At 38.4% G+C, this 16,523-nt stretch overlaps 1 protein-coding gene across 1 annotated transcript; it reads left to right on the top strand.

Moving 5' to 3' along the window:
* The first annotated feature begins 4,181 nt into the window (after positions 1–4,181).
* Positions 4,182–15,697, top strand: LOC145223066 (inner nuclear membrane protein Man1-like). The gene is made up of 13 exons (XM_080089369.1): positions 4,182–4,393; positions 5,637–5,775; positions 6,094–6,878; positions 7,622–7,676; positions 7,917–7,987; positions 8,326–8,432; positions 9,327–9,436; positions 10,380–10,481; positions 10,848–10,950; positions 11,911–12,031; positions 12,535–12,674; positions 13,142–13,247; positions 14,076–15,697. The coding sequence occupies exons 1-13, from the start codon at positions 4,262–4,264 to the stop codon at positions 14,325–14,327; spliced, it is 2,223 nt and encodes a 740-aa protein (XP_079945495.1). The 5' UTR covers positions 4,182–4,261; the 3' UTR covers positions 14,328–15,697.
* Positions 15,698–16,523: the final 826 nt, after the last annotated feature.

The following is a 16,523-nucleotide window of genomic DNA, read 5'->3' as shown; positions in this document are numbered from 1 at the left end:
GCCGGATTAGTTTGAAAATGATTCGCGCGGGCCAAGTAGTTTTCATGTCCTAGCGCCGTCTTTCCTTTAACTTAGCTGCAAGCGCAAGGCGATATTTCTAATCCCATTTAAACCTGGTGATGCGACTGTTAAATTGCATAGGTCGCCTCACATCACAAGCAATACTTGCATATTATGTTACAAGTAACAAAAGAAGGCAATTGTTTGCGCACAATTGACGCTTGTAGTCTTGTCTGTGACGTAACACACCGGCTTTGGATCAATCCTGGGCGTTGTGTTCCTATAAAACTGTGTAATATTATTCTACATATTCACACAGGAAAACTTTCGTAAGGAGTAGATTAATTTTTGAAAGTTACAAAGTTATCAATACGATTTGACAAACCAAAAAAGCTGGTCGCGGGCCGGATTAAATGACCTCGCGGGCCGGATCCGGCCCGCGGGCCGTAGTTTGGTGACCCCTGCTCTAAACCATCGGTGTACACTCGAAAAAACTTTAGTGCCAACTTTGGTTGTAAAATATACTCGAGTGCCAACGTTTGGTATTTGTTTGTAAAAATGGGATATTTTACTGGACGATTATTCCGTTCGCATCCAGATCTTCACTGCAGTTTGTAGCCTAGCTATTCACGTATGAGCTACTATTGTAACACTGAGCCCGTTTTCCCAGACGAAACAGAAGCTTAATTGTTGGGTGAGAAATCATAAAGTTTACCTATTGAATACTGGCAAAAGCTCGAGTGCCATATTTAAATGCTCTGCGTCCCACGTGTTGGACACCCCTGCTCTAAACGCTTAATCCGCTCCTGTACAGTCTCCTTCTCTTCTTCGCCGCAGCTTTGACCCAGTATAAGTTTTTAATCACTTTCCTTTATTGTAATCCAATAACTTGTATAGCGTGCAGCGATTTACAAGACACCGGTGCGTTGAAACAATTAAACTTGAGACTTAAGAAAGTTACGTTAGCCTGTCTAAACGGCAAGCAAAATATTTTAAAAGTTATGGTGTTTAACCGGAATTGACAAAACTTACTCGAATTGCTAATGTATACGTCGCCTAAATCTTGACTTGGATTGACGTTAGAAACTCAGGCCGTATACCAAGTCTTCTGCCGCAGTAAAGTGCAGAGCTGAATATGCTATCTATGCTAACTCCGAAGCAGACGTTCTTTTTCTCTCCATCTCGAGGTAGCGGAAACCGTGAACGCCGACGTGATTAGTCCGAGATGAAAATGAGTTGGAAACTCCGCACGAGGAAAACCCGAGTTTCACACGGATCCGAAGTTTACAGGTTCGAATCCGATGCCGCACAACGGAGAGGTGCAATGATATGGTGAAAATTCCACGAAAGCTGAAAAAAAGTTGGATTGCTGTGAAAGGCAAAGGAATATGCATCTCCACATTTATTTTGAGTTAAAATATTTACACCTGATGCAAGAGTCAAATCAATTCAGCCAGAGGTTTCCAACCTTTTTCAACGAATTTCTTCCCAATATATTACATAGAAGATGCTAAAAAATACAGAGATCATTTAAAATTGGGTATTTTGTCAACTTCACAGGTTATATTTCCAGAGCTAAAGTGTCTATCTACAAACCACATGTAAAAATTAAAGTAAATTCCTCCCCTCAAGCTTTTAAATCCCTTTTGGTAATTGCTCTGCAGCCCAAGTCAAGTTGCTAGCAGCAATTTCACCGATACCTTTGACTTTGAAATGACTTAGGCATTCAAAGTCAAATTAAGGTTGGGTTGCAGAGCAATTACCAAAACCGGTTTCCACACGGTTTTGTGGATTTTGTTCGGTGAAATAATCTTTCTCACCGTGAAATTTCGACGCGCTTGCATTGTTCTTGACGTGAATCGATGCAACAATGGATATGGAACAGAAGCGTCTTCAACGTAGTCTTTCACACAAAAATGTGATTGTATACTTCCTGAGGAATACAACAGAGATGACTCAACTATCTGTTGTTGTGTTCATTCTGTGCTTTTTGTTCATTCGCTACTCAGATTTTGATTCCACTTTCATAAACATTAGCTAGTTCAGCGCTAGGCCCGAATAGCTCTAGTCGTGGGTTCAAAATTCAAGCACTAAATGTAATCCACTTGTTATCAACAGCATTAAGGTAAAGTTGTTTAAGACATTGGTCCACAAATGCTTTAGACGCTGACGACCCGAGTAAACAACACCAAATTATTGTTTTTGCATGGTAAGGTTCTCCATCACACTGATGCATTCGTATGACTCTTGGTGGGATTTTGTTCTTTAAGTTTGAAACATTTGTCTCCACAACTTCAAGCAAATGGAGTTGACAATTGTGCGAAAATGTTAACACCGCTAAGTGCCGCTGTTGTTTTGCGTCTGTTTTCTTAAATGTGCTTGGCTGAATGGTCTACTAGCGCCTGACCCACATACAGACATAAAACGTCCGATCGGAATTCGTCCCCAGGAGTGTCCTGGGTTCAAACCCCGTGAAATAATACTAATAAAGATAAAGAAATCTTTAAAAACTTTGCAGGAACGTGGCCAAATGGTTCTCTGCGCCTGATCCACGTACAGACATAAAAACGAGCCCGGTTATAGCGCGGAACGTCACACGAGGGGAGAGTCGAAAAGCGATTCCCAAAAAGCCCCCAACAAGCTGTCCACACTGATAGGTGTTTTACAGATCTTATTGGGCGAACACTTTGAATGCAAAACAAAGAAGACGGTCGGATACGAAGACTGAAGAAGATGGAAGACTGATTTAAAGTTGGTTCACGCGAAACGTCGCATCGTCTGGATCCTGTGTGTAGCACCAAACGCAGCCAATTTCGGAACGTAAATTCGGTTCGTTTACGCAAGTCAGATTGCGGACAGTTTTTCGCATGCGTTTAGGCACGTTGACGTAATACGCAGTCTGTGTACAGCCACCAGTGATGGGGAGACTCGAGTCAGTGACTCGACTCGAGTCCGACTCGAGTCACCTTTTTAAAAGGCTTGACTTGACTCGAGTCTCAGTTGTAAAAAGACTCGACTTGACTTGGACTCGTCTCAGTAGAGACTCGACTCGGACTCGGACTCGTTATTTCACCAACAAAACGGAAAATTCTTAAAAATATAATCTGTTCAGTTGGCTTCAACCAAACAACAGCAGCAATTTACTGTGCTATGAAAAATTATTTTTGATTAATTTTAACGTAACGAAGTAGCTGCTGCATGCACAAACTTTCTTTCGCTGACATTATAATCGTTGTACTTATTGCTTGGGTTAAGGTAATCGAATGCAGTACATGTCACGGCCAAGTATTCGCTATTATGAGCGCTTATATTCCTGAACAAACGCTCTAGCGCATGCAGTAAAATATGAATTTTTGGTTTTGAAAAACAAAACTTCTTTGAACAGATTGACGTTCTTTTCCACGCTGTTTAATGAGTGTCAATTAACGTGTTGCGTTAAAGTTGACCCTACTTTAAGAAAGGGACGTTGATGAGATATGTTCACTGTGATGAAGCGGTGTCCGTTGTTAAGGTAAAAAAGTCGAGATGAACCATTCAAATAGATTAACTATCTAAACCTTGAACCTTTCCTTGCAAAAACATTTTGGGACTTGCCTTGACTCGAACCGCTAATGACTTGACTCGACTTGAGACTCGAACCGCTAATGACTCGACTCGACTTGAGACTCGAACCCCTTGTGACTCGACTTGACTTGGGACTCGAAACCCTACTGACTTGACTTGACTTGAGACTCGATAGATGGGACTCGTTACCCAACCCTGACAGCCACCATGAGAATATTGACAAAATCCAATGACGCAACAATTACAAATTCAAATTTAACTAACACGATGAAAATAATCTATTTTGCCAAACAATTATTTAAGAATAAAAGCTTTGCCCTAAAACATCAAAAATATTGTTTTTGTTTGAATATACCACTGACCTTTATAGAGATCAAAGACGCATAATGAATTGACGTTTTGACCCTTTCACTTAAAAAAATGTAATTGCGACAAGCGACATTAGACACTCCGCGTAACGCGTGTCGCGCTGCAATCATGGTTTCGAGTTGACCGATTTAAAGATTAATAGAAAAATATATTTTGCACTTGCAGGTGTTTTGTGTAGCGTTCAGATTCAAGCTTAATGTGTTGTTTCCCGTAATTTGGCAAATAAACAATACAGAGCTCTTGTAATTCTGTAATGTTTAATTTATTTTAGAATTGGAACGATAATGGGGTTTGTGTGGTGACAAAACTTCTTGCTATAAGGCTCATTATGACATCACTAAATCTAAGTGACCGTGAACTTCGGCAGGAATTATTGAGTTTGGGTGAAAAAGTTGGACCCATAACATCAAGCACAAGAAATCTGTACATAAAGAGACTCACCAAAATAAGAAATTTACTGGTTAGTTTGTTCAGTGTTTTGTGTATTTACTGGTTAACTTATAGTTTTTGCTGCAAATAAACAAATTAATTACTTTATTTTTAGAAATTTAATTTTAGATTTGCAACAAACAATAATAAGTATCACTTTTTGAAAGAAAATAATTTTGCATAGTGTATAGTATTAGTTAGGGTTCCTCTATTTCTCGACTTTTTCATTTCTCGAGAAACAAGAAATTAAAAATCCATTTCTCGAGAGTCTCGAAATTTTTATTTAGGCCGAGTTTCTAACAAAAACAAACAAAAAAAATCCGATTGTCTGTTTTTTTTCGCTTCTAGTAGCGATTGCAAGTAGTGATTCGCTAGCAAACCAGCTAAAAACGAAGGGATTCTAAAAGATCTTACGCAACCAGGCGTGACTACTGCCTGGGTAAGGTGAAAGTTTAGCGGCAACGCACGCTAAAAATTGCTGTTTCGCAAGCGAAATATGAAAGTTATGTGTCCAGTCCGCTCTAGAGGCGAGTTGAAATGAAAAATACAAGAATAAGAGGTGTCGCATTTACTTTTTGTTTAAGATACATGACGTAATATTTCTCGAGAAATTTTTATTTATTTCTCGAGAATCGAGAATCGATTTTTTCGAGATTTCTCGAGAATTTCTCGAGAATTTCTCGAGAAGGAACTCTAGTATTAGTGGTAGAATTGTGACGACTAGGGTTACTCTATTTCTCGACTTTTTTGTTTCTTGAGAAACGAGAAATTAAAAATTCATTTCCTTAGAGTCTCAAAATTTTTATTTAGGCGGATTTTCTAACAAAAAAAATCCGATTGTACGCTTTTTCGTTTCTAGTCGCATTTGAAAGTTTAGTGGCAACGCACATTAAAAATCGCTGTTTCGGAAGCAAAATAAGAAAGTTATGTGCCCAGTCCGCTCTAGGGTCGAGTTGGAACAAAAAATAAACGTAATAAGAGGTGTCGTATTTACTTTTTTATTTTTCAAGAATCGAGATTCGATTTTTTTGAGATTTCTTTACAATTTCTCGAGAAGGAACTCTAGCGAAGACGTTTACCAAAATTGAGCAGTTACATAATTAAGCATGTTTGGATTGAATTATGGTGTTGGTAAAAGTAGTTTTTTTTATTCATTTGAGCTTGGCATGGTGACACAAAATGATTTATTTTGCCCAATTGGTCAGTTTTGTGTTCATGAAATGGTTTCCAGTTGTTTTAATCTCTTTCATTGATGTCTTGTGTTTACTTCTTAGAATGAAGACATCCCATTGACAGTGGAAAGCAATTCAAAAAATGGAAACCAGCAAAACTTGAAGAAATTGAAACAGACCAAAATTAAGCCACAAAGAAAAACATTTGGTTTTAGTTCAGACGAAAGTGATAACAATGAAGGTTGGAACATTTTTCCTTTTTTGTTTTACATTTTTTCAACAAATAATTGGTTTGTTTTCTTATCTGTAAAGTACATAATGTAAGTGAGAACATGAATTTTAAATTTAGGGTTTTACTAAAACAAAAATAAAGTTTTCGTTTATTTAACACCACATCTATAGTTCATTCAGTTGTATTGGCTGAAAAATGTTAGCTTTTTTACTGCTAAAAGTGGCTTGCTTGCTTTTAAATACCTGCACAAAATTCAGCTTAAAGTCTGTTCTGAACCCTTACATTTGTATTTTGTGAAATAAACATTATCGGGGCATTTTTGTGCAGACACGGCAAGGAGACAAACTAGTGGAATGTCGTTAAGACGAAGATCGCACCAACCAACAATGAAACTATTGACCTCTAAAAGTTTGCCATCAACGCCCTCCAGAAAACCCATGCATAAAAACGTACTTGGATTAATTCCGGGAAATCGGAGTGTGAAGAAAAGTCCAGTTGTTACCAACGGATACTCGGATGATTCTGATGAGGAGGAAAATTCGTCATGGAGTGAAGTTCTAACTGCTGACATCAGCACTTCTCCGTTACCGAGTTATAACTCATCTCCGGTAAAATCATCTCTCACACCACGTCGTCCATTGCGTAAATCCCGAGCTTCTCTGGATGCGACTCCTCTTCGCAGTGCGAGAAAAAATCAGTTCGATGACGAACATGACATCCATGATGACAGAACAGACATTGGCAATGGTAGTGCCATCGTATCACAAGTTGAAGAAAATTCAGCGGAGGAGCGTGTAAAGCTGGGTTACGATGCCACAACACAAAGGCAATCATCAAAAACACAAACAATTACCCAAGAAAATTCAAATCCCTTCTTGCATTTGTGGAGAAAAGTATCCAAAAACAATGACTCAGTGAAGCACAGTGAGTCGAACGGTTTCGTTCAGACCGAACGACCGTCCCAGCAGTGGCACCTTCATTGTTCAGCTCTGCTACCTATTGGTACAATTGTGTTTTTTGTTGTTCTTGGACTCTTGTATGTTACCTTGCGTTCTGATGAAGCCATCATCCCAAAGCCAGCTCTGCCCCACCATCCAACATCAACTGATGATGTAAGTTGATATTTGTATGTTTTTGTATGTACAGACAGTTCCGATCATTTGCAATATTCTATATCAAGGTGGTTGAAGCCTTTTAGGATGATGTGTCCCTTTATGGTTTGGTAGTTACTTTGTGGCAGGCAAGCAGAGCTCTTTTGTATTAAAGCCCTGAATGTGGTATTCTGATTGACCTGATGTTTTCAGATCCACATATTATTAAAAAAACACAATTGTATCGTAAAAAGTGCGACAAAAGCCCTTGTCACCTTCACAGTAGACACATATTGACCTGCGAATTGATAATTAGCATTTTAGGGCAATTCCAACTGCAATGCACTCGATAAAAAGTGTTCATGGGGCGTGCAAAGGCTATCGGCATGCCACTAGGGGCATGCATGCCAGGGTTTTGACCAATCTTATGTCAAATTTATATAGCTCTTCTGGCAATTGTATATCAAGGAAAATATCTTGCCCCTCTCTTTGCTCTTTAAATTGCATGACAAAATACAATTGCCAGAAGAGCTGTATATGCCTGGCAGTAAAAGCTCTTTATTATTGCATACTGAATCCCAAATTGTATAGAGTCCTTTCTGTATTATTGCATACTGAATCCCAAATTGTAATCATATATACTTCAGTTAATGGTACATTCTGCTGAATTGCCAAAAAGCTTTCGCAAATTGTAGTTATTGAAGTGAAATTATTTAACAAAGAATAAATGTTAAAATTTAAATGAAACTTGTTAAATTTTTCAGCACAACATTATGGAAGTGATTCATCTAATATATCAAGAACTTGCCTCAAAAGCTGGTTAGTTTCGCTTCATATTTTGTCCTGCTTAAACTTTTCTATTTGATCTTGTTCAAATAGGTAGATATAAAATGTGGTAGAGAAAAATACTTGTTCGATTTATACAGATTAAAATTTGCACCTGGTTTTAAAATAAAGTTTCTACAAAAAAATAAATAAAAAACATGTTGACTGGTGTAGGTTTAAATCTTTAAAAATGTGACTTTGCTTTTTTAATTTATGTTTCTTTTTTTCTCTCAGGTGAATTTGTATGCAACAGCCAAGTAACTTCTGATCTGGTTTCAGTTTCAACTCTGAAGTCTTTGATCAAGGTTTGAATATTCTAACAATAATTCTGAGTGAATTCTGTATTGCAAATTGACTCTACGAGGTTTACTTTAACTACAGAAAATAGACATTTGTATTCTGTGCCTTAAGACAAACAATTAAACTGAAATGAAATACTTAGCAAAGTGACAGCCAATTTTATGTTATGCTTTTCATAAATGCTTGTTACCGAAATAGTTAAATACAAGCAATGAAACAAGTGCACATAATATGTTTTTTGTTCTGTTCAGCAAAAACCTAACACATATGCAATTGAAAGATTATCAATTATTAATGGTAAATTGGTTGGATTATTATTTACAGCAAAAGGTTTTATGTTTAGCTTGATGATTTGGAATTTTTGAAAGCTCTTCAGTTAATACAGGATAACCCTGAATGGAGATTGAATATGTACATAGATGAAAAAGGACGCTCGGCTAATGGGATAAGGTAAGACGCTGGTTTCCACTTTTGGCAAGTTTGAAACTGCTTTGTATCTTGCATATCATGTCTCTATTTCTAAAGATTAACATAAATCACTTCTGTTCAAACTATCATACTTTTGATTAGGGATGGGCCGAGCCGAGCCAGAACCCGAGTACTCGGTACCGAGCATCGCTGTTTTTAATGCTCGGTGCTCGGCCGAGCAGTTGCACAAACTGACCCGAGCGTTAAATTTGCATATTCATGCCCTGCTAACATACGAAACTAGTGTTCTAAAAAAGGGTGTCTATGAACAAAAACGAATGATTATTCAAATGCATTAGATAGTGAAAAAACGCGTACTTAAAGGGCATACACAGCTTAATAAAACACCGCCGGTGACGTAAGAGACCTTGTAGAGCTAAAACATAGAAAGGAGATTTTTTGTGACGTCATAATGCACCGAGCGTGCTCGGCCGAGCACCGAGCATTAAAGTGAGATGCTCGGTGCTCGACCAAACAGAACATTGGCAGTTTTGGCACATCCCTACTTTTGATGCATAACTCTTGATTTTTACACGTTAACTTTAGGCTTATAGCTCAGTAGGCTGTTTTATGACAGTTGTAAATCATCATTATAAAGTGTCATGTGATAATAATATGGTGGCCAATTTGTTTTCTTAATAGCAAAGTATCAAAAGCAACAGAAGTAAAAGTGAAATAGCATTGAAATTGACCCAGTCATAACTGCATGAGCAATACCAACCTGTAATGTTAAAGTACCTTAATATAATACTTAAAAATGTTGCAATCTAACATAATGTTGTGGTAAACTTTGTGGCAGCTAACTTTAAAGTTTTTAATTCTGCAGCAAGGAATCAAAAGTGTTTTCAACCAAATATTTTGCTGTTAATATTTCAGCTTGACAGAAGTGACACACATGTCATCTGATCTTCCCATTCTACCAACGTTTTGCAGATTCCGACGAGCCGTCGAAAAAGTTGTTGTTCGTGTCGGGGCTGTGCTTGCTGGTAATAATATTATTTCTGACTATTTGGTTTTGACGCTTTATCACTATGGTTGCTAACTTGTTATGTTAAAAATGTTAAGATATGCAACAGTGTACTTGTGTTTTCCCTTGGTGTAAACCAGTGGTTCTTCACCTTTTTTCCTTGCTGCACCCCTTTCAAATCACCAGCCAATTTTCGCACCCCCTGGGTTTTTGTATTTGTATAGAATTGACCTAACCAACCTTAATGATTCAGCATCCCCGCACCCCCTAGGAACAGTTCTCCTGGTTAAGGACCCCTGGTGTGAAGCAATAGGTTTATCATTTACTTTACATTGATCTTTTCCCTTTATTATTGAACAGACATTTATCACAGACCTTTAAGTTTAACCAACTTTTACATAATCAATTAGAAATTAATTGCCTCCGTCCCAAAACAAACTGTTTAGCTATGAACTAGTTTTGTATTAGATGTAAGTTCAGAAAAACACTTAGTCGTTCAGCCTTTGGTTTTAAAGATATACATATATCGCTATTACAGCATCGTCAGTATCTACGAACAAGCAGAAAGATTGGTAAAAAATAAATGAAAGCAGTATGCATAAAAAATCTACTAATAAAAGTATAAAATAGAATGTTAAAAATGTTACTTTACAGAATCTTTCTGCTTATTCGTAGATACTGACGATGCTGTAATAGCGAGATATGTATATCTTTAAAACCAAAGGCTGAACGACTAAGTGTTTTTTTTCTGAACTTACATCTATTGCTATAAGCCTCATTAGTCTTCATCCACCAAGCAACGGACTGGGTGATTCCAGTTTTAAGTTTCAATTACGAGTATTACTAGTTTTGTATTGTTTGCACCTTGTACAAGTTGGGTTGTAACACTCAAAAGGATGTGTATATTTTAGCAAGGTTTGTGAAAAGTTTATGAATAATTTTGTGCAACTTATTGTTTGCAGTTGGCCTGATGTTGTGGCTGGTGATTATGTACCGACAATATAGAACACGAAAACTTGCAGAGGAGCGTCAAACCATGTTTGTTTTGGTTGAAAAAATACTCGGTAAGCATTATGTAAAAGCTAAACTGCTTTTAATTTGTTGTTATTATGATTTTTTTTTGATTTTTTTTTGCTACTTGAACCAACCTTGAGGGCAGTTAGTAACAGCAATCCCTTGTTTTATTGTTACACTGTTTTACTGCTTTTATTTATTTTAGCATGTTTGTTTTAGCACTCATTTTTATGTCGATTTGTATTTCGATTTCCAGGAACTGATGATGCCACATAGGCGAAATATTTGAAAATAAATATTTTTTGTGACCATAATACAAATATGTGATCGGAAAATTATAAAAAAACAAGCTTTAGAAAAATAATGCCTGAGTCTTTATTGCTGGCGACTGATTCAAATTTTTAATATATTTCCAGACATACTAAAGAGCCACCACGAAAGCAGTGAAAATGATGAAACAATTAAACCCTATCTTCCCATACTTCATGCCAGGGATATGATCATTCAGCCACAAGAAAGGTTAGGCAGAGTTCAGCATGCTTCTTATCTAACTACACTTGCATTGTGCATGATTATAGCATAACAATCAGCAGTTTACATAAGGAGCCCTTTGGTTTTCCCAACACTCTCATGAACTAGTTGAGAACGTCTATAAGCCATTACATGAAGTGTTTTCTGATGCCATTAGTGGAAGTTTTGTATGAAAAAAACTGTTTTTGGAATTGATTCGGGAATTAAACGATGCACACCCTGGCTGTATTCCTTTTCTTTAAGATGAGCTTGGCGTTTGTGTTTGAAAATCTAAGTGACCTTTGGGTTGTACTTTAAACCAGGGGTGTTCAACCTTTGTCACTGTGGGGCCAAATACAATTACCATGATTAGATTGCGGGCCGCATCTTTATACAGCACAAGATGATTTTACTATGTTGCATACCAAAAATGCCCATATTGAGTTAACAAGTCAAATTTGCATTTGATTATAGGTCTCAGAAAAATATCACCCAGGGTGTATACGTGAACACTCAACCATCCTCTGCTACCAATGTTAAACCTAATTTTATTGCTTATTCAAATAGAATGAAAATAGAACATTAATAAACATATTTGTAGAACAAACACATAACAGTTAACATATAAACACATTCAAAGTAAATCAAGTCAACTACCACTGCACCAACTGCAACTAAACACTAACACAAGGTCAATAACTTAACTGACACCTTGGCACACTGCCACATGGCAAAATCTGTCATGCATCAAACTCAGTGAGGCATAAATAAAATAACAACTTTTAAATTCAGCTGGGGATAAATTTTAATCCTCTGCTCCAAAATTTGTAATAATTTTACTCGTTTTACAATACATTCAAAATTTCAACACCTCTGCGGGCCGCACAACCTTTAAGCAATTAGACCCATTTGCCCCATGGGCCGCAGGTTGCAAACCCCTGGTTTAAACTGTTGATGTGTTTCAAACAGGAGAAAGTTGAAGAAAGTTTGGGAGAAGGCCGTCCACTTTATATCAGCGAGTGAATCCCGGATCAGAGTCGAGACACAACGAGTCAGTGGAGAAGATTTCCTCGTGTGGAGATGGATACAAGTAAGTGTAAAATGTGGCAAGCATCCCATCATCCCATGAAAGCAAGGCATTGACTAGAAATTTCTTGCCCACTGTTGGGGTTGAAAACTCAACTGGTGCCTACCTGGGGTATGACTCAACCAATTCAAATAACTGTGCCAGTTGGGTTCATGAGGGCCTTAGGGCTCTTTTGCTCCGCAACCAATTAATCTAACTAGTTTTGTAAAGGTATCCAAGAACAAAAATGACTGTTGATTTAAATGCGTTAGGTGGTGGAAATGCGTATTTCTGAGGCCTGTACAGCTTAATACACCACTAGTGTCGTAAAGGGATCGTATAAAGCTAGGGTGGAACTGTGAATGTTTGTGACGTCACAAAGCAGCGAGCGCGCTCGGCCGAGCACCGAGCTCTAACGTGAGATGTTCGGTGCTCGACCAAACAGAATATTTGGCCAAAGGGGAAACGGATTAACCGATGTTTACTGTGTTTTCGAAACAACAAAGTGTTGATGAAATTGTTTGTAGGTCACATCGCCTTGCAAGAGACAGCATCCACCTGGACGTGTTTGGCAGGGTGAAGCTTTCGACACAAACAAGTCGATCAACACTCCAGCTATCAGCCCTACACCTTGTTTGAAAATCAGAAACATGTTTCATCCAGATGTGTAAGTATTCTGCTGTATAATGTATTTGGCTTGCGTTTAACTTGAATTTTCCATTTGATAAAGCTTTGTCTGTGGTTGTTTCGATGTGTGATATTATGAAGACAAAAACACATAAGATGTGTAAGAAACCTGCAGACAGTGCACACTGTTTCAACCTATAAGATCTCATCAGTGCAGCTGGTGACACGACATGGGCTAATGTAGTTAGGTAGATGAGTAACTTGGTGAAACACGGTGAAAAGCCAACTTTGAGTGCCGTTGGATAGCTACACTAGCCAATGCGACAGATCTCTCGTCACCAGCTGCATTGATGAGATCTTATAGGTTGAAACAGTGTGCACAGTCTGCAGCTTACTTATCATTTCTTTACTCCTCTACTTATTTTTACTTTAAAAAAATATAATGTGTTAATTTGTGTGCATAAAAACGTTTGGTAAAACTAACTAAAAAGCATTGGTTTCCTGCAGTGAAAAGGCTGATGACTGGCACATTCAAATACAAGACTCGATATTGGAGAAATGCTCGGACAACAATGAGATCGCCAGCGTTATTGTGGAGAAAAAATCAACCGAGGTAAGTGCTGAGGTGGTGGGTTTGAATCTCACCAGTGCTTAGGTGGTGGGTTCAAAATTTCTAGTTAAAATCTCAGCATTAGTTTGATTGAAGACAAAAATATCTGATATTGTCTGACTCACTCTTACTTAATATCCACTAGGTGGTGCAAGGTGATGGGAGGTCATATATTTTTTTGCCGATAAACTCATTGGTGTAAGACTTTTAAATGCTTCTATTATTGTATTTAAAACCGTTATCACCGGATTCCCAACCAATTATGACGTTATTCGTGGCCCAACGCAATTAAATCGATGTCTTGAGGTTTTCGTTCTTGAGCGCCCACTCGGGAGTTTTCAATTATTCCCTTCATTTCATTTCACACAAGCTATCCACACTTCATATATGTCTAATAACTCAATTATCTCGGCAACTTTTCACGCCAATGGGTGGGGTTAGGCTTGATTGTACCACCATGTTCTGGAACAGGGAGATGCAGCCTTTGTCACTGTGGGACCACATACAATTGCCCAAATTACATCGCGGACCGCACCAAAATGCCTTACTACAAGTAAAATTTGCATTTGATACCAAAAATGCCTTACTACAAGTAAAATTCGTATTTGATTCTAGCCACATATGCCAGGTCATAGAAAAATACCATCTGGCGCATTAATCTGCCCCAAAAAATATAATAGTTGGACTCGTTTGTCTGTACATATGAAATCAAAATGTCTTTGCGGGCCCCACAACCTTAAATCAATGGGCCGCATTTTGGCACCCCTGTTCCAGAGTGTGCAAGGCCCCACCTTGATCGGGATTTGAACCGTGTACCTTTGTACTTTGCAGGGTCTGGTGTACGTGAAGTGTTTGTCGTGTGCCGCAGCTGGGAAGGTTTATCGCTCGTTGCACGGCTCCTGGTTCGATGGAAGACTTGTGACGGTGAAATTCATCAAATTAAGCAGATTCCACGCCCACTACCCCGGCAGTGTGGGACACAACACCCCCCTAAAACCTACGTCATCACGACAAGTTTCCACCTTCCTGCCCAGCACGCCCACTAGCGGACCGCTCACATCAACACCTGTGAAACATTCGTAAACGAGTCGCCGGAAATCAACGAAAAATCAACGTCACTTTAGTGTAATGCACTTAGGGGATTTCCCACGTTGGGGAAGTACCTGGACAAGATTGTGACGTCACAATGAGGGTGTATATAAAGAGTAGTGCGCCACCGCGTGTTGAGATGTTTATTGTTCGTTCTGACGTCATTTCTCTTGTTGCACCTCAGTATTTTCGTATTGTTACGTCACAGCAACTTGACAATAGCTTTGATGACGTCGCAATGCAAGTTCAAATTTTTAACCAGGCTGCAAAATAACAGTAGATGACGTCATTATTAACCTTTGAACTTCTGCTGGAAATGTTTTTTGCTCGTTGGTATCGAAATGTTTTGTTCATTTTTGTTTGCGCTTCAAATGCTGCTAACAACTGAAACCACGTGGTAAGGAGGAACGGCAACTTTTCGTACACGAAACTACCAAGACTGAATTTAACCAACTTCAAAATATTGGCTTGCAACCAGCGGTTCAAAGTGATTGGTTTCTTCGAGTTTGGAAACGAATTGGTTACGTGGAAGTGTTTGTTGAACCGCGAATGGCCCAAATTGCTTGGGGAAAATTGTAAAGCTGAATCAAAATATTCTTAAATCGTGGAAGGTTATTTAATGTTCAACTTTTCTGCGTAGCAAATAATTGTTTTTGTACATCAAACCGGCTTTGGATTTTTTTGCTTGGCGTCACGCATGAATAGTTTACAATGCTTGGTGTCCTTAAACTGTTTGTGACGTCATGTGCTTTCTGACCTTGGCGCCTATTCAAGGTCATACATATCTTTCACAAGAAGACAACTGTTTTGTAACTTCTGTAACTTCGGCTGGTTCTTGTTTTTTTTTGGATTTTTTCTGGCTTTATTTCAAACGTTTGTCGAAGATTGTAATTTTGTGAAAATTTCGACAAATTCTTCTCTTCGAAGTTTTAGACGAACACACTAAAGATTCCGTTTTTTGGAAGTATGGTTTGAACTTTAATTTGAAAACCCTGACCTGATTTTTGTGTCGTATTTTAACCTTGTAAATTTAACTGTCGGGTTGGATAAGAAAAAATGTTCTGACTTGTAATTGTGGGTTCTGGCCAGCTTACAACTCTGTAACACCGGAATTGCTCTGAATGTGATGAAAATTTAACTTGAAACGAAAAAATGTTTCTGATCTTTTTTACCTTTGTCAATTTTACCAGCAGGTGTCGCCATAGCAAACCGTCAGAAATTTTTTCTCTCTCCTTTTCTAAACTTGTTCTTGCAAAACTGCATCTTCGGTTTGAACTCGTCCTAATTGGTTGCCCTTCGTTTTGCCCGTTAACTTTCGTTCGTTTATAACCACAGCGAAAATACAGATTTAAGTCGTTGTTGAATGGTTTGCGTCTTGCGCTGTCTCCGCTAGTTTTTGCGAGTTTGTTTGATGCTTGTTTGACAATGACGCACCAAACCCAAATTTTTTTTACGGGGTTCGAACCCAGGACACTCCCGGGGACGAATCCCGTTCAGTTTTTTTATGTCTGTTTGTGGGTCAGGCGCGCCGGACCATTCGACCAAGTTCCTGCCCAAATCAATGGTCTAGTTGTTAGGACTCCTGGCTCTCATCCAGGCGGCCCGGGTTCAATTCCCGGTCTGGGAACACTTTGCCCTTGTAAACCAGTTTGTTGCCAGTGAATGCAGGGATGGTTTGAAACAGCGCTTCTGGTGTCCCATATATCCAGTTGATATGTTTTTTGTGACACAACCCATTTTCCCTTCTCTCTAAATTTGATGTGTAACAGTATTAAAGCCTTATAACCAAGTAAGGATTAAAACCAGATTCCAGATAACTTGTGCGTAGGTTATGTTGACCTTGTAACAACTGTTTGTGTTGACTTTCTAACCTGCAAATATTCACAGTTCCGACATTGGTTTTTAGCGTCCTGGAACATCCACGGCTGCGCTAAAACGATAAACGTAAAAATTGGTGTTTTCCAATGGTTTTATGACAATGAATGTTGTTCTGCTCCTGCAACAACTTGTACATTATGTTTTGGATGCATAGAGGCAGTGTTTTTTTAAGGTGTTTTGGGGGACCGAAACGGTTCCCCAAATTTCTCCAGCGGTTTCGCAAAATTTGCCAGTAGCCTAATAAATAATTCGTTTAAGCAAATACGGCTATTTTTTGGTATTTAAATGAAACACTTGCGGTCTCTTAAAACT

Source organism: Phallusia mammillata, chromosome 4, assembly GCF_965637545.1.
Source record: "Phallusia mammillata chromosome 4, kaPhaMamm4.hap1.1, whole genome shotgun sequence".
NCBI classification, from domain to species: Eukaryota; Metazoa; Chordata; class Ascidiacea; order Phlebobranchia; family Ascidiidae; genus Phallusia; species Phallusia mammillata.
Note: the sequence above shows the minus strand (reverse complement) of the source record. Positions and strands in the feature narration are given on the sequence as shown.

Bases quoted from the DNA above. Each gene is read 5' to 3' on its own strand.
- LOC145223066 (XM_080089369.1), top strand. From the start codon at position 4,262: ATGACATCACTAAATCTAAGTGACCGTGAACTTCGGCAGGAATTATTG. The intron at 6,879-7,621 runs GTAAGTTGATAT...TAAATTTTTCAG, and splicing joins ATCCAACATCAACTGATGAT to CACAACATTATGGAAGTGAT. The intron at 10,951-11,910 runs GTTAGGCAGAGT...TGTTTCAAACAG, and splicing joins ATCATTCAGCCACAAGAAAG to GAGAAAGTTGAAGAAAGTTT.